Source organism: Palaemon carinicauda, chromosome 11, assembly GCF_036898095.1.
Source record: "Palaemon carinicauda isolate YSFRI2023 chromosome 11, ASM3689809v2, whole genome shotgun sequence".
In the NCBI taxonomy this organism is placed as follows: domain Eukaryota; kingdom Metazoa; phylum Arthropoda; class Malacostraca; order Decapoda; family Palaemonidae; genus Palaemon; species Palaemon carinicauda.
Window position 1 is genome coordinate 78,095,866 of NC_090735.1, and position 24,000 is coordinate 78,119,865.

Here is a 24,000-nt window from a genome sequence, read left to right on the forward strand (position 1 = left end):
GGACCGTTTCGTAAATTTCTCAAACCAGCCACGAGATGCCTTGAAATCATCCGAGGAAGGTTCGGTTGAACTCTCCCCAGCATCACCACCAGAGCTCTCCTCCTTCAAGTCTGTAAAGATGGCGTGCGCCTTCTCGCAGATGACGGTTTCGGTGATGGTGTCGCCAACGATCTCTGTCCTTGATCCACACTAGCAGAAGTCGTTTCATCTCTTCTATGATAGGGCTACGGCGTTTTGAAATAATGGTGATCCCCTTAGAAGGTTTCACTGCTTTAATAGCTTCCTTCTGTTTAAGGATTGTCGAGATCATCGCCATATTACGGCCATACTGTTTAGCAAGTTCACTCACGCGGACGCCACACTCATGTTTTTCAATAATTTCCTGCTTTACGTCTAAAGAAAGCATTTCCTTCTTCCTTTTCTCACCACTACCACTACCACTTGCAAAACTAAGCCTTTTAGGACCCATACTTTACGTAAATTACCGTAAAAGGATGCACGTAAAAAATCACGATTAAAACACAGTTAATAGCAGAACGCACAGGGCACAATCGCAAGAAGTCGACGAGAACAGAGGACTGACCCGAGCCGCGCTAATTAAGGGTCCCTCCGAGGTCGAAGTGCTGCCTTCTATCGGCAGAAATAAAAAACACTTCAGGTGCTATGAGCACCGACTACGCGTATGAGTATTGTTTACTTCGGGTGTAGAGTAGGAACGTGTTCGAATTGTACTTCGCGTGTCGAAAAATTCGGATACAACCGGTAAGACGAAAATTGCTTACTTCGTGTGTCGAAATAAAATTCGGGTGTAAGAGTTAAAAATTTGCTCGAATTTTACTAAGGATGTTGGAAAATTCGGATGTAGATACGTTCGTGTGTAGAAGTTCCACTGTGTGTGTGTATATATATATATATATATATATTTTATATATATACATATATACTAATATTCATATATATTTATATATTTTGATCGATCGATATATATATATATATATACATATATATATATATATATATACTAATGTTCATATATGTTTATATGTTATTATCTATATTTATTTATATGTATATGTATGTATATATATATATATATATGAGATATATATATATATATATAATATATATATATATATATATATGAGAGATTTATATATATATATATATATATATTTCTATATATAAACATAAATGATTATATATTTATGTATTATATACACATATATATGTATATATATACAGTATATATATATATATATATATGTATATATATATATATATATATATATATAAATAACATATCTATTTATCTATCTTGTAGTAGACACTAAGTGTGAAAGTTTGCGATGGACACAGAAGCTAGAGACAGGCCCATTGAAAACCTTCACTATAGTGCAGGTATTACCAGTTTTGAGTATTAAACTCGCACCTAGTTGGAACAAAAGGCCAGCACATTATCCATCTTGGCGGTAAAGACATTTCTGGATGTGCATATTATGTGTAACTGATAAGAATTCAACAACCAAGGTCCTAATTCAACTGTTGAATTATCTAACATGAGATGTCTTATTTTAAGTGATGAAAGTCCTTCCAAGACCATTTGTTTCAGTCACTTTTACACTCTATATAGCCAATTCAATCAAAGCCTTTTAAACTTTTCTTACTACCTCTACTCTGACTTCCTTTCTTATTACTTTTCAATTTTCCTAAGCTTTTATTTCATATTGCAACTATAGTTTCCCCCTAGTTACATGTCTATATTGAATGTCATCTCTGACCAAGCACTAGGCTGTATAACCCAAATTCATAATTCCAATCCAACTTCAAAGCCATTGATTGCAGACACTGACAACTTCATTTGGAGGTGTCAGTGAGTAAAGAAGTTTGCAGTCATAAATTCAGATGTGTTGTGTTGATTGGCTTTGCCACATCACAAATTGTAACATCCAAGACTGCTCAAAACTCCTTGTGGAATGATGTTGCTATTGGTTTGGGTTGTTTGAACCTTACAGGATGCAGGAAATGTGTTCCGCAGATCAAATGCTGATAAATTTACTGAAAGGAATTATACTAGGAGGCATCACATATCTGACGTAAAGCCTGACTTTTTTTTTTTTTTTTTTTTTTTAAATCGTTCCAAAGGCGGAATGTACAAGCGTTCTGACTTTGTCCTGGATAATTTCTCTGTTGGCCTCTGTCCATATGACGCACTCTACAGTACTACCAAGTCTTACATTAAATTGGATCTTGCTCCCCCCTGTTTCATGAAGGAGGCCATTGTCATATCTGTTATGAGTCTAGAGCTCATCTTCGACAGTGACAGACAACTGCAGATAGAGATATTGTCATTAGTTTCAGAAAGATGCAGAACCTTTTCCTGTTTACCTCTGACCACAATTTTCTTGAGCTTTTAACAGGGAATGTGAACTCCCAACTCTGTGATGAAATATGTATTAAGAGGAAGACTTTTAGAGCTTCCGGGTCTTGAGAATCACTTACCATAAAATAGTAGGTTTGGCAGCCAATGGATATTCTAAGGAGGCTGTGACAAGATTAGGTGTTGTCTGAACTACAGACTGCCAGCACTTGCAGACCTGTAGCTTAGAGGACCTTATTCGATAGGTGAGCTTGGCTAGCTCCTGTAGTAATGACAGATCCTCCTTCATTGGCTGCCACAGTTTAGGATAGGCTATACAGTAGCTACTTTTGATACTTCTGGACTACTGCAGGAAGTCTTTGTATCTCGTGTGCCAAATTTTGAAATGTTGTCATAAAAGTGTATACAGATTTCTAGATGTTTCCTTTCTGGAATTAATCAAATTTTACTTAACCCTTATGTGACGACTCGTGTCAATAGACTAGCATATAGCCTTTTAAATTACACTACAGTCAACGTCTATTGATGTGCGGGCATTCTGTATGAATCAGAAGGGCAAAAAAACACATTTTTGTGCGAGTAATACCCCTGTTTGTGCCAATTCTGCATATGTCTGTTCCAACTTTACATAGGTAATGTTTAAACGTTAAAATGCAAAAATTATAACAAGTTTTACACGACCATACATACGTCTCAATGATGAACCAATACAATAAAAAGGAATTTTCTTTAAAAATGCTACGTATGAAATTATTAAATCTGCATACTTTTATTATGAAAATATTAGTGATACAGTATACTTAGCATAAACAGAAAATATTATAATTATCCCGTAAGTATGAAGGAAAACCTACTTTTTTGCCTGACAACTTACTTTGGTGCCCTCTAAAACTTGGTGGATAAAAAAGAATTATACTGAATTTATGAATTTTAATCTGATAAAGCAAAGCTAGAATGAACAATTTCTAAATAACATTGGGTCAGGCCATTCAGAATGAACAGTAGCTCTTAGTTACTATAATTATTTTGCCTGCAAGGCTAAACAATACATATCAGGAGACATTCTAATTTAATTGGAGTTGTATAGGTTTGGTGTGTGATTGATATGACTAAACATTCCATTGTCCCAATATTTTATTTTATTTTCATGATTAAATAGTTAAAAGTTCAGTTTGTAGTTTCTTCCATATTGCTCGGCTTTTACATCTGGGCAGGGGCTCTTGGCACAAGGCAATAGCTCCTAGTTTCAGTTTGTAGTTCTTGAAATCTCAAACTTTGGGTTTTGAGAATTTTATACTTTTTGGCATGTATTTTAGCTGATAGGTTAATGAAAATGAGGAAAAAGGAAATTTTGAAGTCAAATGATAGGATAAGTGTAGAGAATTGGTTAAAAAAAAAAAAAAAAAAAAAAAAAAGTCCCTCATTCCACAATTTGAAACTAACCAGTGTGTCTTTTATCTCTTTTGGTAGAAGAGCTTCTCAAAGTTTGACATGTTGTTAATGGATAACTTCAATAGAGAATATAAACTGACATTTTTTTTCCTTAGAATTAGAAAGCCAGCTGTATTTCTGAGTTTTAGTTTTAGTACTAATCTATTAGAATTTAATAGTAGTTGTAACCAAGAGTCATTATATGTGTTTTGAAATTTAAATCTATGGAAAAATTCAAATTACATTAGAGGGTTATTTAAAATAGATATTTCCCAAAGTCTATAATAGTTACAAACTGTTACATACCTTGATAAAAATATTTTGAAAAAAAAAAATTGAAGATAACTTTCAGGTCATATTAGAAAGTTGTTGGAATATGTTCAGATAGCAGTAAGTTTTGTTAAGAACTTCACAATTATGCAACACTCGGTGGATCACTTGCTAAATTACATACCTTTTAGTTTTACCAGGAGTATGGAATTCTGCATTGAAGTTGATGTATTATGTAAGTGGAAGGTATATCAGTCATGTAGAAAATTTGCTAAAATCATACTTCCGTTTATATTACTGTACTTCAGTATTTAATTTTGGTATCTTGCTGTGTAAGTAATTACAGTATACTGTCTGTATTCTACTTTTGAATTTTAGTCCAATATTTAATATGGACATCTTTTTATTTTGGTGAATAAAGTCCTATCTTGAATTTGAAACGATTATATAACATTAGTATTTGGCTGTGAGAATTGCTATGATTTACTCTGCATTTGAATCCAGTGTTTTTAACATATTTTTCTGAGCAGGTAATAATGTTTTAAATCCTTTATTCAACTTCAACATTGCCTTTGTGGGTTATTATATTCTACTCTTCAGTATTAATCTCGTGTGTAACATTGATATGATTTCTATATAATTATATTCTACTTTTGAATTTGAATCCAACATTAAAACACTGATATTTTGTTATGTGGGTTAGTATATTTTACTTTTGACATCCAGTATTTTTCAAGTTAGGTCATCCGTCCCTTTTACATAAAGTAATTTGAGAGTTTGTTTAACTTGTAAAATTTACTAACTAGATGCCCGAGTAGATGTGTCTATGAATTTGGGAAAATAAAGTTGAGGTTCTGATCAAATGTGTTGAAAAGTAAGAATGGTTAGAATACAATTTGTGTTAAAGAGAATTAATATTCACTTTAAATGATGAATAGTTTTATATTAGCTGGTATATTTTAAACATTTCTTTTGTTTTAGGTTAATAGAATACACCACCCCATAATTTACATCTTTATAAGGAAGTTGTTTCTTCATTAATTTTTAGGTCCATTGATTGTTCTTAAACTAAGCCAAATAATACTGTGACATTTTAAGAACATAGCAATTTGTTTATATTAATTCACAGGTTATGGTATTATTTCGATTATTATTTGTATTTTATTGCAGTATTTTCAGAAGATTATAAACTACAAGATAAGGTAAAAATTAGTATTGCATTGAGGTGAACATTTTTTGACTGATGAAGTCATTTAACATTTCCGGAATCTTAAGGGTTGAACGATGAGATGATATCCTGTAATATCATTGGAATCTCAGTGGTTTTGGGATATGATGTCAATATTATTTCACTGGGTTATTTGATGAATATTTGTGAATATCCATTTATTTCTAATGAACTGTTTTGGATAGGAAAGATTGATTATTAGAATTTTCATTCTCCTGATAAGGCAAGAGTAGCAAGTTAGAGAAATATTTAAAAGCCCATTGATTCATGTTTGAAGATTTAAGGATTTTGTTATGCTTTTGTAATTACCACTTTCCTACCACCACTGTAGTTTTGTAGTCATCAATGGGGGCCTACGACTAAGATTCATCAAAATAAAACTTTTAATTTTTTCTTTTGGTTATTGCATGTAGGTCATATTATGTCTGTACTTACCTGTAACATCAGATATTTTTGTATGATTACTTTAAAGTTGTATGTTGACTTCAATACTCTTGAGATCCCAGAGGTAGTGGTAAGTGGTATACCACTAATCTAAGTTTTGATTCTGTGAAGTTACACAATACTGTAGTTTCCATGCTGGGTGGTCACAGGATTTTGATTAAATTCTGAGGTTTGGTAATTTGTAGGGCAAGCTCTTTTCTTTGGCATAGACTTTTGCCAAAAAATTTATTGTATCAGGCATTTTAAGGGGTTGTTTGCCTTTCTGGCTGTAATCATATACAATATCTCTGAAGTAACACTTCTAGTTCAATCTATGAAGTTTAAGAGACATGGTCGGTTATTATCATGCAATTTTTAAATATGGCAGTTTCAGTGGACTTTTCTGTATCCAGCATTGTTAGGGGTTAAAGAATTAAAAATCAGAGCATGGTCACCGGCCAGACAAGTCCTGAAGTGTACTTTCTGGGGGAAAGCTGATAGCTGAATTAAGTATTTGTCACAATTTTGCAAACAAAGGTATTATCTTAGCTTTTTTCTTACAACCCAACTTTGCTCGAGCTCCTTAGTTTTTTACTGATATCATTGATAAGATAAGTATGAAATTTTGTCTTTGAACAAGGTTTTTCAGCCAGCACAGTGAACGTGACATGCTGTGCTTGCTTTTCAGTATCTAGATGAGTAACATATTTTGAATATTTAGTACACCCTAGGTTCAGTAGTGGTAGTAGGGTATTTTTCTGCATATTGCATTATGTCAATCACTGTTTAAGAACAGTTTTTAGAAATGTAGTTTTTAGTTTGATGAAAAGATAGTCCTTTTTTTAAGTTTTTGATACTGCTTTTTTGGTATGGTAGCAGTTTTCTTAACTTACAACTAGGTCAGTCATGCCACGTTGAACCATTGGTTTTTACCTCTATTTAGGTTCCTTTTTTCTGTCATGAATTTGTGGAAAAAAAACAGGATTGTCAAAGCTGATAAGATTTTGGTCATTGAATATGTATCATCTGTAAGAAGACAGTTTATATCTTTTTGCTGTTTTTACCACAAACGTACCTTCCTGTAATAACCAGAATTTTTTGCACCCAATTTTTTCCATTATTAGTTCATTCCTAGACACTAAAGGATTGAACTGTCGATCTTCAAGGCAATTAAGGAATGCCAAGCCTTGTCCTAAGACCTGGTCTTCTCTTTTCTAGAAACACTGCCCTTTACTGGAAAGTGGCAAGGATTAAATCAAGTAAAGAGAAAGAGAGAGAACATTAGGCTATTCACTGCCGATAAACAAGCCTTTATGTGAAAACCTAGAACACCCTGGAAAAATTGAGCTTTTATATATACTGTGCTAAACAAAAATAATGCTATAATATACCATCATTAACATTACCATTAAAATTATCGAAAGGTTAGAGAAAGATAATGGTTGCCGAAAACGTAACCACAAAAACTGCTTACATTTTGTCAGCTGGACTCGAATAGTTAAAAGTTGATTTCATTGTTGAAATGGAATTTTTTCTTAAATAGGCTATTTATTATGAAGTTATTGATAAAATGTAAGGTAAATATCATTTGGTTACATTTATTATCTGGCACAGTACCTAGGGTTACCTATATACTTGAAAAGACAATAGATTTGATGCTTTTTGTGGTACTTGACTCTCGAAGAGTTTGAACAGCTTTGCAGATACAGAAACTTTACTTTTGAATAATGGCAACCACATAAATGGGGAATCACACAATTCGAACATGCATAGTTTGGGAAAGTACTGCATTATTATTCCAATTATGAAGAGGAAAACTATGTCCACTTGAATAAGAGCATCTTGCCTTAATACTGCAGATCTAAAGGACATCTTGGATCCTCCTAGTTCACCCCCAAAAAACTTGCACCCTCAGTTTCCCCTGTGATAATTTTATACTATAATAGCTCCAAAAGGAAACTTTCATCCCCAAGAATCTCTAAATATATTTACCTTAAAAGATATAGATATTTTAACAAGAAAGTGGCAATGTTTCAGTAGTAGTCTGATTCTTAGTTATTGTTTTTCATAACCCCATGACATGGCGTCTTCTTTAGCTTCGTTTTGTCCAATGTAGGCTAGTGTTTTTATTTTTACATTTTACAGATAACAGCAATCATATGATAGTTATAGCATCAGCAAGCATATGATAAAAACTAAACAGCAGTTAGCTTATCTGTTTTTGGTTCATGATTTTTACTGCGTTAAATTTAATCAGAATGGGTATTGTTATTTTTCAAGCAAGAATAAAGCCTAATGTACAAATAATAATTTTCGTATTTCAAACTAAAATTAGATCTGTCCACATAAGCGAGTTGGAAAATTTACCTCGGAAATCTTGGGAAACTTGTGCCCTCAGAATCTGAAAAGGGTAAATTACAATATAAAACATACCTAGATTGTAAGTGGCACGAGGAAATGGCCCTTGTGTGTATGCAGTCTAAGTAATTTGAGAATTATCACTACTATACTAGTCTTGAATTATAGTTTTGAGATGGAGGATATTCATCTAGGTCCAAATTTACACGTTATCAAACTAATGCTCTCAATCTTTGCAACATCCAACACCCTATAGAAATCATTCCTACTCCCTGGAATAAGATCTAGTAAGCTTGTAACTTTTAGAAATTTTTCACTGAAAGTTTAATATTTCCTAAGTCTACCAATCTCCATCGAGGTCAGTCAGGGTTTTATTGCATAGCTCCCTAGATTTAGCTTGAAAAGCAGCATAGTAGAAAGTGGTGCATTATTAGATTTCATTACAGAAGATTTTTGTTTTCACCTTGAACATCTTAATGACAATTTGCTAGGCAACAACCCCTTTATTCAGTCGTATGAAAAGAGAATGTTATCCAACTCTTCTAGGTTTCTAGTGTTGGAGACTTTGACTTGTAAGCTTTCCTGGTAAGTTCAACGTGATATATTCAATAATTATACTTGCCCTAATCTAAGTAGGAACAGCTCATTGGTGTACCATATACAAATTTATCTTAAGGCTAAATTAGAATATTCATTAATAGCCAGTATGCCTAGTAGTCAGTTGCATAGTAAATAATACAAAGCTGTAATTTTTGTGAGTACTTTAACCCTGGATAGGTATGCTACTCGGACACCCCTTTAAGGGTATACTCGGTCGTGAACGACCCCGACTCCGAAAAAAATTCAGGAAAAATTTAGTTATGCATCAATCTGTATTGTTTGACTTGCTAAAAATACTTCAAAGAATGCTAAAAATTACTGAAAATATAAATGATACCCATCTACAAAATAACTATTTATTGGAAATATATTGAAAATTTAAGTATACAAAAAAAAGACGACGTAAATATTCACAAAAAAAAAGAAATATACATATACACATAAATCCCTTTAGGGACACCTTCTTAGATGGCAAAGCAACAGCGTGTAATTGCTGGAAATGAGTTGGACCCATAGAAGTCAAGATCTGAAATGAGAAAAAAAGGGTAAATTTTTTTGGCCAAAAAAATTTGTCCAAATTTCATGAATTTTTTTGGGTACCCAAATGAAATAGGAAGAGGCTAATTTTTTTTATAGAATAAACTCATATTATCCTAGAACAGAAATACATAATAAAATGTGCACTAAGATGTAATTTACTGTTATAACAGGGGCGAAATCTAAAGGTCATTTTTTGACGGCCTAGTTCACAATGTAAATTTCTTATGAAAATCATTGTATCTCCTATAAAATATGATATTTATGCATTAAATTATACCAAAATATCACGAATTCTATACAGAACAAGAATATATAGAGATATGCCAACTTACCTTTCGGATATGTCAACAAAATGGCCGCAGACCGCAACAACTCTTACAGCCCAATCTACCACTTGGAATGAAGAATGGGGTTGCAAGCTCCATATTATCATCAACATCTCTTTTTAACTCCATTAGAAGTGTGTTGATGACATCCATGCCGAGGGAATACTGTCTGCTGGCCATTATTGAAGATAAATTCAAAATAAATAGAAAAAAAATCAAATTTGCAAAAAACCCAAAAAATCAGAAATTAGCATTTGAGGGAAAATGGACCTCATGGCAATATATGGCATCTAAGCCAAAACCAATGTCATGCAAGTGGTAGACACACCATCCACCCACACTTTCCAACTATAAAGAACCAAACAAGTATCAACACTGTTTGACAATTTATAATTATGTAATAACTTTGCTGTTTGATCACTTACCCCTATAAAGGTATTCAGGGTCGAGGTCGACCCCTGGGGGGGGTAAAAAAACGGGGAAGGAGGGAAGTTAGACGAAAATCAGTCCTAAAGCAGACAATGGCATGTAGACTAGTCACCCCTTGCAGGTCGATCACTTCCATATTCGAGACAGCTGATGATTTATGGGGAAAAAACAGGTTTTGAAAATGCTGTAGGGGTCGCAAACGACCCATCATACCTTTCCAGGGTTAAGGGTGTGTAATATAATTCATAGCCGCATGTAGATGACTTTTATGTTCCCATCTTCCTGTCTCCTCTGGTTAACACAGTCACAGAGAAGTGAAATTAGAGGGAGGAAAGATATTATTTTCAGAAGACTATTGTCCACCTTTTATCTACTATTTAGCTTTTTATTTTGCAACATCTCATGATCTACTGCTGTTGACATAGCTGAGTGACTTGAGTAAAAGATAGTATGTTTTTATCTGTAAAACTAAAAGTTTTATAATTTTCGTAATTATTCAGAAAGATGCTAAAATGTCCAATCTATAGAATTGTTGTTTGAGAGATTTTAAATGAACTGATGGTTGTTAGTTTAAAGGAATATATTTTTATAGTAATTCAAATCGAAGATTATGCAAAACAAGATAAAATTTATTTTCAAATGCAGATTGTTCAAAGTTTCATGTTACATCAGTTTGAAAAAGTCATTGGTACAACAGTCGACTCTTTTTCTTATGTTGATGTGTTTTCATTTTTGGTAGGAATGGTAGTTATAAAGCTGACATCACACTAAGCAAACCACTTTACAAATATAGTATTCTTAGTTGATATCATTGGAGAATTTTTATTTTTAGATCATTGATTCAAACTTAAAATTTCCCTTTAAAAGGTTTTCAGTTGTATCAAATTAATCCACAATATTATTGGCAGATAGCTAGGAAAGTCTAGTTTGTCATTTATTTAGTCATAGCTATAAATATTATGTTAATGTTTACAATTATTTTCATACTTTGAACAAGTTTTCTTTAGATATCTGTATTATTTTAAGGTCTCTAAATACTTTGTTGCTAATACTGAGGCGAGTTTTGGCCTGAAAGTATTAACATTAGATGTCTTGTAAAATTGTCTTGTCATAAATCTTTTTGTAATTTTGTTGTAGAAATCAAGAAATTCTATTAGAAAAATTAGAATGCTATTGCAGGGAATATGCCTGCTATATAACCGAAAGGAAGAAATGCAACCTATTTAAGGTTATTGTTTTTAAGACTTTTGGAGTACATGATACCTAATAGACTCTGTTTGATATGAATTTTCATATTAAGATAGCTTTTCAAACCTAAAAACATTTTCATTTGTTTCATGATTTTTCAGTGTTTAGTAAAATTTGGTAATGTAAAAAGGTGCAAGAGACAGCTTTTCAACGTGAATATTGTCAGTGATATACTGTATATTTTTTATAGTTACATAGGTTTTTATATTTTTGTACATTATTGCATATGAAATGTCAGTTTATGAAACTATATTGAATGAATGTACTGTTAATTTCCTTTATTTATGCACAGCTGGAAGAATATAGATTTAGAAGTGTTCCAGTTCGTTGCAGTGGTGTTGATGCCTTGGAATTTAAAGAAGTTTGTTGTGGCTTTGATCATCGCATGTCTCTCCCTCCTTACCCACCTCGCCCATTTGAACACCGTAAAACCTATCCTACCCCAGTCCAAGCATTTTTCAATGCCTTTTCTTGTCCTGCCCTAACACAGTTACAATTCAACCAGTCTAGTTATATGGATTTTTCTTCCAAGAAGATATTTTCCAAAGGAAATCTCATGGTATTTTCAAAAAGAAATAGAAGTCATCCTCAATTGACAGACACAATCCTTATAAAGGCTTCAGAAATAGATAATTTATCTTCAAAATTGTTGAGTCAAAGATGTAATTATTACTTTAATCAACCAGAGTATGCACCTCCTGACCAAATGTTATTTTCGTCTTCTGTATCTTAACAAAATGTTATTTTTGTCTTCTGTATCTTCAAAATAGTGTAGAATTGGTCAGGAGCCCTCTACATTCTCTTTGTGATAATTCACTTTATAAACTGATATAAAATTATGTTCATGTAGCCTAAATCATGAATTAATATTTCAAGTGGTTGTACCAAGTAATTTTGAAACGCTCCATAATGAAGGTTCACATGTTAAAATAACAGAATTTTCTATACCTGAGGAACCATTTGAAGAATTTATAAGAAATGAAAATTACCCATATGAAATGGTTTAATTATATAAGTAGTCAAAGTTATTCAGAACAGAATAATCATAAAACGGGTTGAAATAGTACAATTTATGGTAGCTATGTAGACGACTGATGATGGTATTACTCTTCCTCCAATTTATGAATTAGAAAGAGATGGTTCGGAAGTGACAGAATAGACTAGCCCACCCAAATTAATGGAATTTTGGAGTGCAGAAAGTTATTTTTGATATAAAGCTTAAAAGCATTAATTTACCAGAGAGGCTGAGTAATGGAGATTCATGCGCCCAATATTGCTCTGGCAGTGATTCCATAATGACCTGCTATTCTATAGCTTCAATAAACAGTTAAAAAGGAAGTATGCGTTAATGTAGATAATTTGATGTGGAAGTTGGCAATGGGAAATGCTGAGGGATATTCCTCACCAACTCCTCCTCACCCCAATACCCTTCCCAATACCTCAATCTCTTCTCCAAAAGTAGTAAAGCATTCTCATCAAAATAGTGTGCATGTTCTTTCTGGTGTTGAGGTAAAGTACTTCATCTGTAAATTCATTTTTTTTTTTTTTTGCAGCTTTTTTTTTTTTGCTTGCTTTTGCTATAACTTGAATTTTTATAGATTTTTTCACAGAGGGTGTGTTTTTGCTGTAGAATATTGTAGTTTAAAAGTTGCATATATAGAAAACAGTATTTTACAAATGGCTTTCCCTTGCTATTGCTGTTGTAGACCTTTCTTGAATTGAAAGTGTATTAGTATTATAGTTCACATGCAGTGAGCCTGGTGAGCAATACTGTACTTTCCAATGGAGGGAAATACTATTTCTCACCTATCAATTGTGTCTCTTGGAATTCTGTTTATACTTTTTTTTTTTTTTGCAAATGAGGGTAAGTTTACCTATCACTGTTATACATTTTTTTTCTTTGCAAATGAGGGGAAGTTTACCTATCACTGAGAAGGCTTCTACTTTCAGAGGGATCATTTAGGCCTACTTGTTACACTAATAAAAAAAGAAAGTGTGTTAAAATTTCGTATACCACCAAAACAAACAAACAAAGGTATTGATAAAGTAAATATTTGTGTCCATAAAAGTGTAGTTTAAAAGTTCATTTGTATAAGCTGTATATATTTCTAAAAGCATGTACAGAATGTTGTCTGTAGCAAGGTATTCGAATGTCATCCCACATAGAGGTGTAGTGCCGTCAATACACCTCATGCAGTGCACCTTTTGAGCATTAGTAAAGGGTCTTTTCAAACTGTGACTACACTTACTTATTTCAATGAAACCCCTGGTAATCATATTGTTTTTCCCTCTGATTTTGCTCAATGAACGTTGTGTACAATACACGTACATTTGTGTACCGGAACTGTAATCTAAGAACCCCTGTCTAGAGACAAGCTCTAGATTTATAAATACACAAATCTCTCTCTCTCTCTCTCTCTCTCTCTCTCTCTCTCTCTCTCTCTCTCTCTCTCTCTCTCTCTCTCTCTCTCTCTCTCTCTCTCTCATTTTTCATTATTTATCCATTATGCTTTCAATTTATTTTCCTTTTTAATTGTTTATAACTAATTATTCTCAACTTATTATTTCCCTTTAATGATATTTCATACCTACTTGCAAAATAAATTGCAAGCATTTTAGTTTAGATAACTAGAATAATGAAAACAAAATTTTACTCCTCATTCAGTGAAATATTTTCTATATTTTATCTTGCATCTTTCCTTCTTTTTTGTTTGCTTTTCACTTCTGTTATTGACCCTTTTTTATTATTAACTATACCATTTCTTATTTGTTATTTTATCCTTATTTCCCTTTCTCAGTATTTCCCACAATATTTTGTGTGTTAATTTGTGTATAATACTGATTTGGTATAAACAAAATTACTTCATTAAACCTGTATACTCTTGCTTTATTGTGGTAGTTTATTGTGGTATTTGGGCAGACCCATTCTTGCATGACACACCCCGGAAAGCTTACATGGATTTTTTTTTTCATAAAGAAATTTTTTTTCTTTTATTTAATAATGTAAGAATATACACATATATATATACTATGTACCAAATGCCCATACATGACTAAGACAGTAGTAGCATAATATATTTATGTACTGTATGCATATTTTCAGGGAAAATTTTACTCTTTAGGCATATGTAGTTACCGTCTGACATTTTTCGCATCGTTCAGTATAATTATAACGTGAGAATTGTACAATATAAGCGAACAAAGAAATACGATAATTATAACTTAATGAAGTGCAACATACCTTTTTTCAAGACACAATCAGAAGAAATAAACAACGTTCCTTATTTTCAGGCCTGGTGGAAAAAAATGGTATGTGTGAAGTTTATGGGAGATGACAATGAGTATCTTTACCTCAACTTTTTGAAGAAAAATTTATTCGTGTACGTTGATAAGAAACGGGTTATGTAAGCGACCGGACGTGCTTATATAAATATATAAAAAAAAAAGATTTTTTAACCTTAAAACAATTTTTTTTTTTTTCATTAGAAATATTTGAAACATGAAATATAGACATTCTCCTAGCTGTAAATGCAGTAACCAGAATTTCCCAATTTCCAAGCGTAGATCGAGAATAGCGCCCTGTAACATAATTTGTATGAACCTGTTTTAATTAATACTATTAGTATTTCTTTGCAGAATGTTTATCACTGAATAAAATACATGTCTTAGCCTTAAAATTGTCATATTTGGTTTTCATTACCAAGTTGTGCAGGGAGGGAGAGTGTGTGAAGGCAGAATACAAAAAAGCGTGGACGGTTTGAAAACAGCAGTACTAATCGCTAGTAAGGAAAACTAAATATAACCAAAATCAAGGACAGAATCCGCAATTTCTGAGGACCAATTTTACCTGGGGAAATGTAGGTGCTTGTACACTCAAATCCAAAATGAATCTGTGCTTCCAGATTTACCCCCCTTTTCAATGGTAAACTGAGAAATGGGCTGATTTTCATATGGCTTCTGCAGGACAGGAACATGAAGAAAAAATTGTAGAGACAGATGATGAAAGTGAGGAAGTATTGCCTTTTCCATCTTTTTGTAACATTATTGCTAAGATATACCTTCATAATTGATTTAGGTTAGTTCTGAAGTCTCTTATTCTATCAAATCAGAAAAAAGTGGCTGTCTTGAAAACTGTTTACATAGCTCAACTCTTCAACTTAATGGATAGCTTAAAAAAAAAAAATTTCTCTGATTCAGAAAAGGCTGGCAATCCAGATAAACGTTTACTGCTTAGACCCTCTTTAACACAGGCACATGCTAATTATTGAGGAATTATTGAGGAATGAATGGCGAGCGATTGTGACGCAGTTCCAGTAGGCCCTGCTGCTTCCTCCGGGGCCTTAGATGACCGCGGAGGTAGCAGCAGTAGGGGAGTCAGCATTATGAAGCTTCATCTGTGGTGGAAATGTGGGAGGTTGGGCTGTGGCACCCTAGCAGTACCAGCTGAACTCGGTTGAGTCCCTGATTAGGCTGAAGGAACATAGAGAGTAGAGGTCCCCTTTTTGTTTTGTTTCATTGTTGGTGTCGTCTACCCCCCAAAATTGGGGGAAGTGCCTTGGTATATAGATAGATAGATAGACATGCTAATTTGTACAAGGCTAATCAACTACCTGACCTCGTCTTGGATTATTATTTAGTAGCCAGATTTGTTCCAATCATCGTGCATCATAAAAGAAAATCTCTAAATTCGGTATTTAAATTCATTAACTAAATAGATATTATTTGTAGGTAATCAGATAGGGAGTGTATGGAATCGCTTTCTTTTGCAGATTCTATAACAGTATAACAATATTATGTAATCTCATAGAAGAGAAATTTGCAGGACATCAGGATTTGGATGTACAGTAATTTAGATGATCTTACTTTCTTTTATAAAACTGTTTCAGGTGGGACCTTTGACAGGCTATCAGCATTTGTGGATTTTAAGGGACATGTTTCAGTTCCAAAGAAGCAATGTTATTTTGGTGTTACTTCGAACTCTTACTTTTGCATTTATTCATTTTAAAACCATTGGAATGTAATTTTTATTGTATATGCTTGAAGGTGTACATGGGAAGGTTTCATATCCCATTTTCTTTTTTTATATTTATTATTTTATCAGTGGAAAGGAATTACTTTGAGTGGTGGTTATTCCTTAGAGTATATGAAAGTATTGCATTTGTTTTACGAGTGTACGTACAGATTGTAGGTTATAAAATTCCCAATCTTTTCATGTTTGAATGATAAAAAGCAGTCAATACTGAAAAAGAGTAGAGTACTGTAGTAGGGAAAAATTTTTCTGAAAATTTAAAGCTTTGAGAAACTTCATTTTTTTAAAAAAAAAATTGGATATTTAAACTATTATGCATAAGTAAGGGTTTTTAGGGGTAATTTTTCTTAACATTGTGGATCATATTTTAGGGTTATTTTCTAAGCAGTGGTGAGCCCAATTCCTCAAATCTATTAATATAATTACATGTACCAAATGCCCACACAAGAGTAAGACAGTGATAGCATCATATATTTTTGTCTTCGTATTTTCTTGGCAAATTTTATGCTTCAGGTATATTTATTTATCATCTGACACTTTTTGCGTCTTTCAGCATAACCATAATATAAGAATTTTAGATACTCCATAAACGAGCAGGCAAAGAAATGGTCAATATAACTTGGAGACATGCAGAAAACATTTGTGACACCATCAAAAGAAGGAAATTACATTCTCTTGCCAACTTGATCAAAGAAAATCAGGATTTTGAAGTTTATGGAATACTGCACCAGCCTAAATATCTTTGCCTTAAATAAATAGGGACTTGGTCATAAAAGGGTTGCATAAGGGACGGGGTCTACTTGCATAAATAAAAGAAAAGGAGTATTTATATTAAAACAAATTGTTTATATTAAAAACTTTTCAAAACATGAAATATAGATGTTCTCTTAGCCAAAAATGCAATAACCTGGAAATCCCAAATTCCAAGCAAAAGGAAGAGTTGGATAAGTACAGTATGTACTTGTATATATTATTTTCAGTATTAGATACACAAAAGGAAAGTTAATTTCTACTCCTATTTTCTAGATGAATTTAACATCGATAAAGTAGTTGTCCTGAGGTCAGTTATTAGAAATACTCAACCTTTCTAATGGGTCAGTTTTCTTAAACTCAGATGTGGCAACAAGGAGGCCCTATCGTTCAAGAAATAATGCAACAATATTTCGTTACAGTAGATGCTCCAGAAGGATTGTTAGCTGAACTCAGAAATTTTATCGTAGAACAGAATGACAGTCCTTTCCATTGTAGTCCAGTAGAAGGAAGACTGTCCCACTACCCCCCTGTGGGTATTAACTGTGGTCATAGAATGCTGGCTACTGAATCTTGCTAACTTCCAATCTGCCTTTACCCCCCAAAAAGTGGTTCTATATCCAAGTTACCTTAATACAGCAAAAGCTCTCTTCCTGCAGCTAAAAACTGTGAAACTTCTAGAGAAAAATATGATAAAGAGATCATAAACTGTTTTTGGGGTTCTATAATAGGTTATTCCTGGTCAAAAGACGTCTTGGCACTCGAGTTCAGTGTTTAAAAATGTTACAATGAAGACACACTCAATAGTTCTAGGAAGGATTAAACAAAAATTTTCGAGATTCTTAATAGACCTCTCTGACATATATTTTTTTTTATATTCTGATTACCTAAATTCAAGGAAATATCTTTTTGTCAACTGATCAAAGCTTTATCAGTTCAATTGGTTATGTTTTGGACTCAGGATGGCCTTGCAGGTATCACCAGAATGATGACCCACTTCTTGGATCGTTTGGGAGTCAATGTCAAGAAGTCCCTCTTGAATCACATATAATTTACAGAGTACTGTTGATATAATTGTGCTCCCTATCATATAATCCTTGAAGAAAAGAAGAGCACAATTCAAGGAACTCTCGACCAATTTCTTATGAATAAACTTATCGAACAACAACAGCAGCCAGAATCAGTTGTTGATGCCGACGAACCTTAGCCACCTATGTACGTGATGTAAAACAAACATATTGAATGCAAATAATGGTAAATTTAATGACCAAGTTTATTTTATACTATCGCAAAATAATTTCATCTTCACTTGTTATTTACCCTTGCAAAATTATTTTTTTTTCATACTGTCTTGAGCAAACCACATTCACAACTAAAGAGCTCGCGATGTACTGTAAACATGTAAAATCTTAAAAATCTACATTTACAAGTATTTACATACATTTATTGGTAATTTTAGCTTACTTCTTTTCTGTACTACATTAAAAGCTTAAGTTTATTTGTTTGTAAGCTTTAAATAGCTTCTTATTCACCATATATTATTCAGATTGCATTTATAGATAAAATACAGAACTTGGAATTATTGTTTGCAGTTCAGCATAGTGACAAGTAAATGCCGAGACAAATTAGACTCAAGTCACCTCTCGTGGAACCAATTACTGATGTAGAGCGAGGTATACCTGTACTGAGGGATAATTGTAAAACCTTGAACTTGCCCTTTTTTTAACAGAATATTTGGCTCTATCACAAGCTTTAATTAATTTGATTAATTTATTTCATCTTTTTATCCCTTTTTATACCACATTTATATGTTGTATTACAGTGATGTGTTTGGTTTTGTAAATTGAAATATGATACCTAATGGTTTGAGTGTATGAATATGATTACCAATTTGTATTCTGTAAACGCCTAATGACTTCTGATGCCTTAGTGCTTGGCCTTAGGCCTAAATCCCTCTGTCCATCCCTTTGTTTAAGGGAGGTATTTATTGAAGTGAAAGAAAAGGGTAGAATTTTTCATTTTTAAAGGCTTTACAGCTAAGTGTGTATTAATCAGTGCTATGGGAGAAGCAGCAATATGAACATCAAGTGAGAATAGAAATATGAAAGCGTATAGGAGAATAAATAATGAAGGAATCGTCTCTTAAAGAGGTTTTACTGTACATCAATATCTACCTTTTTTTTTTTTTTTATATTTATCTATTTGCATATTTCTGTTCAAGAGGTTTTACAGCACTTCAATATCTTCCTTTATTGTTTTGATATTTATCTATTTGTATCTTTCTGAGAAATAGTCTTAATTGATTTTCTGTAATAATTTTTTTTCCTTTTTTCTTCCAACCTTCCCTCCAGTATGTTGTCTCATGCTCTCATGTTTTGCTCCAATAGTTTTATTCTTCATTCTGTAGTGCATCACTTTGTCCGGTAATTGTTTCTAATATACTGTACTATTCTTTTGCTCAACCTTTTTTCTTTTTTTCTTAATGGTTTTAAAAAGTTCTTTTGAAGTTTCCAATGACTTATTTTCCATTTCTTTTAAACCAATGTCTTATTAATCTTGATGGTCTCTGCAGCATTGCTATTTTGCTTTCTTGTTTGCTCCCTACATTAGTTTGATCGAGTATTGCCTCCATTGTACTTCACTTATTAACTTCAGTTTCTTCATTGTTGTATTTTATATAGTCTCTCTCTTTGTCATTTCCATTTATTGGTCTACTTCACTGATTAAAAAATTTCTTTTATACTATTTCAGTTTTGGTATTTTTACTGCTATCACAAATACAGGTTTAGACCATGATCCAAGTGTCACTAGATCAAATTAAAAATAAATTTCATAATTCTACATTTTGTGCTTAGTATCCTTGATTTTATGATCTGATTATGAAATCAAATTTAATATGGTATTATTCAAAGATCAGAGGGGAAAAATCTTGGACCTTGAACCAAGATAAAAAAATTTTTTGCATTTTGTAATGACATACCTTGCCTGCTAAGTGCTATGTTCTATGGCTATCTTCTTCAAAACATTCTTTAACCACACTTGTACACTCCCAACCTTGGCATATTATATGTGGTTTAGATATGAAAAATAGAACATAGCTTGTGAGTAACAGATAGATTTATATATACAAATGTGCGAGTTGGGGCACATTTTGGTTGTGCTGCTCACATTTAGCGAATAGGAAGAAAATTAAAATGTACATATTTATTAGTCAGGGCACATTCTTGTTTAGCAGCTCCCATTTAGTGAGTGGCTGTAAAATTTAAATGCACATATGTATGAGTCAGGACACATTGTGGTTTTGCTGTTCCTGGTTATTGGGTACTGAAGCAGAAAAATGTGAATGTGAATATGTATGTCATGGCACATTTTTGTTTTGCTGCTCCTGGTTAGTGAGTAGAAGAAAATTTAAATATGCAAATGTGTGAGACATGTTTATCATTTGAAATGGAAAAATGTGTGCAAATACTTGCATTTTATGTGAAAATTTGAATTTTTTTCATTTGTATATTTATGAAAGGTTTTGATAACTTTTGAAATAGTTTCCTTCATCATTTCTCATGATGACAGAATGGTATTCCCAGCCTCATTGCTTGACAATATGGCCCAAACTATATTTTATTGAATCCATTTATGTTAATTTAGAGGTTTTGCTGAATTAAGATTAAGTGCTGGTGGGTGAAATTGTTTACCTTTCCTATCAGAATAACTTTGCTTTACATATTGCTGCTTGAAATGTCTCTTATCTAACTTATGTTAGCAACGAGTATTTTGTGCTATGCATTAAGTGGCAAACATAAATGAAATATCTGTTTTTTTTATGAATACTATCATCTTTAGAAATAACTTAATTTTGTTTTTGTCTGCCCTGGGTATATACAGTTGTACATGAATAAGGTACTTCAACCATGAAATACTTTTAGGAATTAATTTTGCTTCACGTCATTGAGTGTTGTAATGTTACTTGTAATTTATATTTAATTATAATTAAATTTTCAGTGCTATTTGTAAGGCCTGCTTATGCTAAAGACACTGCTTTTAACATATGTTGAAGAGGTTGAAATGTGCAAGAGGCAATCTTTATACTCATTGCATTCTGATATCTCTTGATACTTTTAGTGAGAGAGTTTTTTCTATGTACTGTACATCCATGATTCTGGTCACAGAACAGTAAATAAAACAAATATTTTGTTTATAAGCTTTGAAGAAACAATGTCTGACAATTTTGAAATTGAGATACTTTTATATATTAGTTTAGATTTACATCTCAATTGAACTCCAGAGACTATCTTCATGTAGTTTTTACTTCAGTAGAATTGTTTCCTTCACTTCATGTTTTGACATGAATTTTTGTTGCAGTATGAGCTGAAGGAACTCAAAAGAAAACAAGAGGAGGAAGAGAAGGAACGTCAGAGACAAGAAGAACTAGCTAAGCAAGCAGCTGCTCCTCCTCAACCTTCACCTGATCAACCAAAAGATGGGTAAGTGTATGTTTGTCAGTACAACAGTTTTTATTGGTGTTGCAAATGTTATATTTTATGCTCTTAAAATATTTTTTTTTTCAATTTTAAAGAATATGAAAATGATTGTCCTGCTAAAATGATCTGCCCGAAGTCCCTAAAACTTAGAATTTAGACAAGCGTAGTACAGGACAGAAGAGAGTTAAGAAAAAAAGTAACTTCATGCCCAACCCCATAAAAGAGAGGTTTATTTAAAAACATACATAATGAGGATGAAATATAATCTGCACCTATTAGATTTTGATGGATATACATAAAGCAACTAATTATGGTTAATTTTAGCCCCTGTATACAATTTTTCTTTACCTTATGGCGGAGGTGATTTTAAAAAACATTGATTTAAGTGATTTTAATGAACTTTATGATTGAAGTGATTTTAACGAACATTGGTTGAAAGTGATTTTAACACACTTTATATCCAGTGTATTAAATTGTAGCTGATCTATTGTGGTAAATTGCTGTTGGTTTAGCATGTTTTGGTATGCTGCTCAAAATTTTCTAATTTAATGAGATATGTTTATGTTGATGGCCATTACTAATATGAAGGAAAACATATTCTAACATTTTTCTAATTCAATAATCCCCTAGTATTTGCAATAATGTATTTAAGAGGGTTATGATTATAAATGAATGAGTATGGGTGAGTGAAATACAGTCGGCGTCAAATCTGATGCAACAAATTGCAAAATGCATCGTTCGTAGTTCATTAGAAACTTGCGGGGTTGCCAGTAAGTATATTTTATTCAAATTATTGTCATTCTCTTTTTATGAAAACAAAAACAAATTTTAGTTAATCTAATATTTGAGCTATGCCCGAGTGCCGGAGTCACCACACAAACACACACACACATATATTTATGTACATATATAATGATAATTATTATTCTTCTTATTATTATTATAATAATAATAATAATAATAATAATAATAATAATAATAATGATAATAATAATTATTATTATCATTGTTATTATTATTGTTATTAATATTATTACTGTATTTATTGTTATTATTATTATTATTATTATTATTATGGCATTAATAATAATAATAATAATAATATAGCTATTTGTTATTTTGTTAGTGTAGAATGTTGATTACAACAATTAAAAACATAGTTTTTCCACGGGAATATACTTGTTTTTAGAGTTTTTTTCAGAAGGTGGAAACGGTTTAATTTTTTTCTAGTTACTTTATATAGGAAAAATCCATCCAAGATACGAGCAAATTGATATACGAGCTCGGTCCCGGAACGGATTAAACTCGTCTCTCAAGGTATTACTTTGTGTGTATATATATATATATACAGTATATATATATATATATATATATATATATATATATATATATATATATATATATATATATATATATATATATATATATATATATATATATATATATATATATATATATATATATATATATATATATATATATATATATATATATATATATATATATATATATATATATATATATATATATATATATATATATAATATATATATATAATATATATATATATAGATAGATAGATAGATATAGATAGATAGATATGCGTAAAAATCACAGGAAAACGTGATGCTCAGATGGAGAAGAACCACAGGGAAAATGAAAATACGAAATATACGATTAAGTCCTCACTAGTTTCGTGATACTTCTTCAGAGTCCTCTGAAGAAGTATCACGAAACTAGTCAGGACTTAATCGTATATTTCGTATTTTAATTTTCCCTGTGGTTTTTCTGCATATATATACTGTATATATATATATATATATATATATATATATATATATATATATATATATATATATATATATATATATATATATATATATATATATATATATATATATATATATATATATATATATATATATATATATATATGAGTAGGTTCCTGCGATATGTTTATAACATATTTCTACTAAACAAGTTCACAGGTTGTGGTAAACCAAGATTGTATTTATAAAGCTCATGATAGGGAAACCATCTAGATATTGAAACAACTCAAATTATCATATAACAAGCTGAAAAATTTATTTTCTTGATTATTGAAATAGGCCTAACCATTTAGTTAAACGCACATAATTTGGATTTAGTCTTTCAAACCATTTTTTGTCTTATTTATGTTTCATTTAGTTAGATGCTAAATTTCTTTGTGTATTATCAAAAGCAATCATGATAACTTTCGGTATAATGCTATGAAAGTAGAGGGGTAATTTACAAATCATATTATCCCTTGCTTGTGCATCAGGAGCCTGTTTGCTGCTATCAATGGTGAAAATTGATAACACATTGCTGCAGATATTTCTACGAAGAATTATTGTTTTTCTATAAACAATTATTGGAAGTAACATTGATTATTCAAATGTGAAAGGTCTTCTGTTGTTCTACAGTTAATTACTAATACTTATCTGATAAAAAGTATGACAATAATTATGATAAAATATACTAACTGGCAACTC

At 31.8% G+C, this 24,000-nt stretch overlaps 1 protein-coding gene across 7 annotated transcripts in view; it reads left to right on the top strand.

Annotated features, from left to right (window-relative positions):
• Nucleotides 1-24,000, top strand: part of beta-Spec (spectrin beta chain) — a 151,808-nt gene that overhangs the window by 72,925 nt on the left and 54,883 nt on the right. For all 7 annotated transcript variants that reach the window (XM_068383139.1, XM_068383142.1, XM_068383143.1 and 4 more), the window contains one exon: nt 21,369-21,490. In XM_068383139.1, the coding sequence (XP_068239240.1) occupies nt 21,369-21,490 (122 nt within the window). The remainder of the gene's footprint in view (nt 1-21,368; nt 21,491-24,000) is intronic.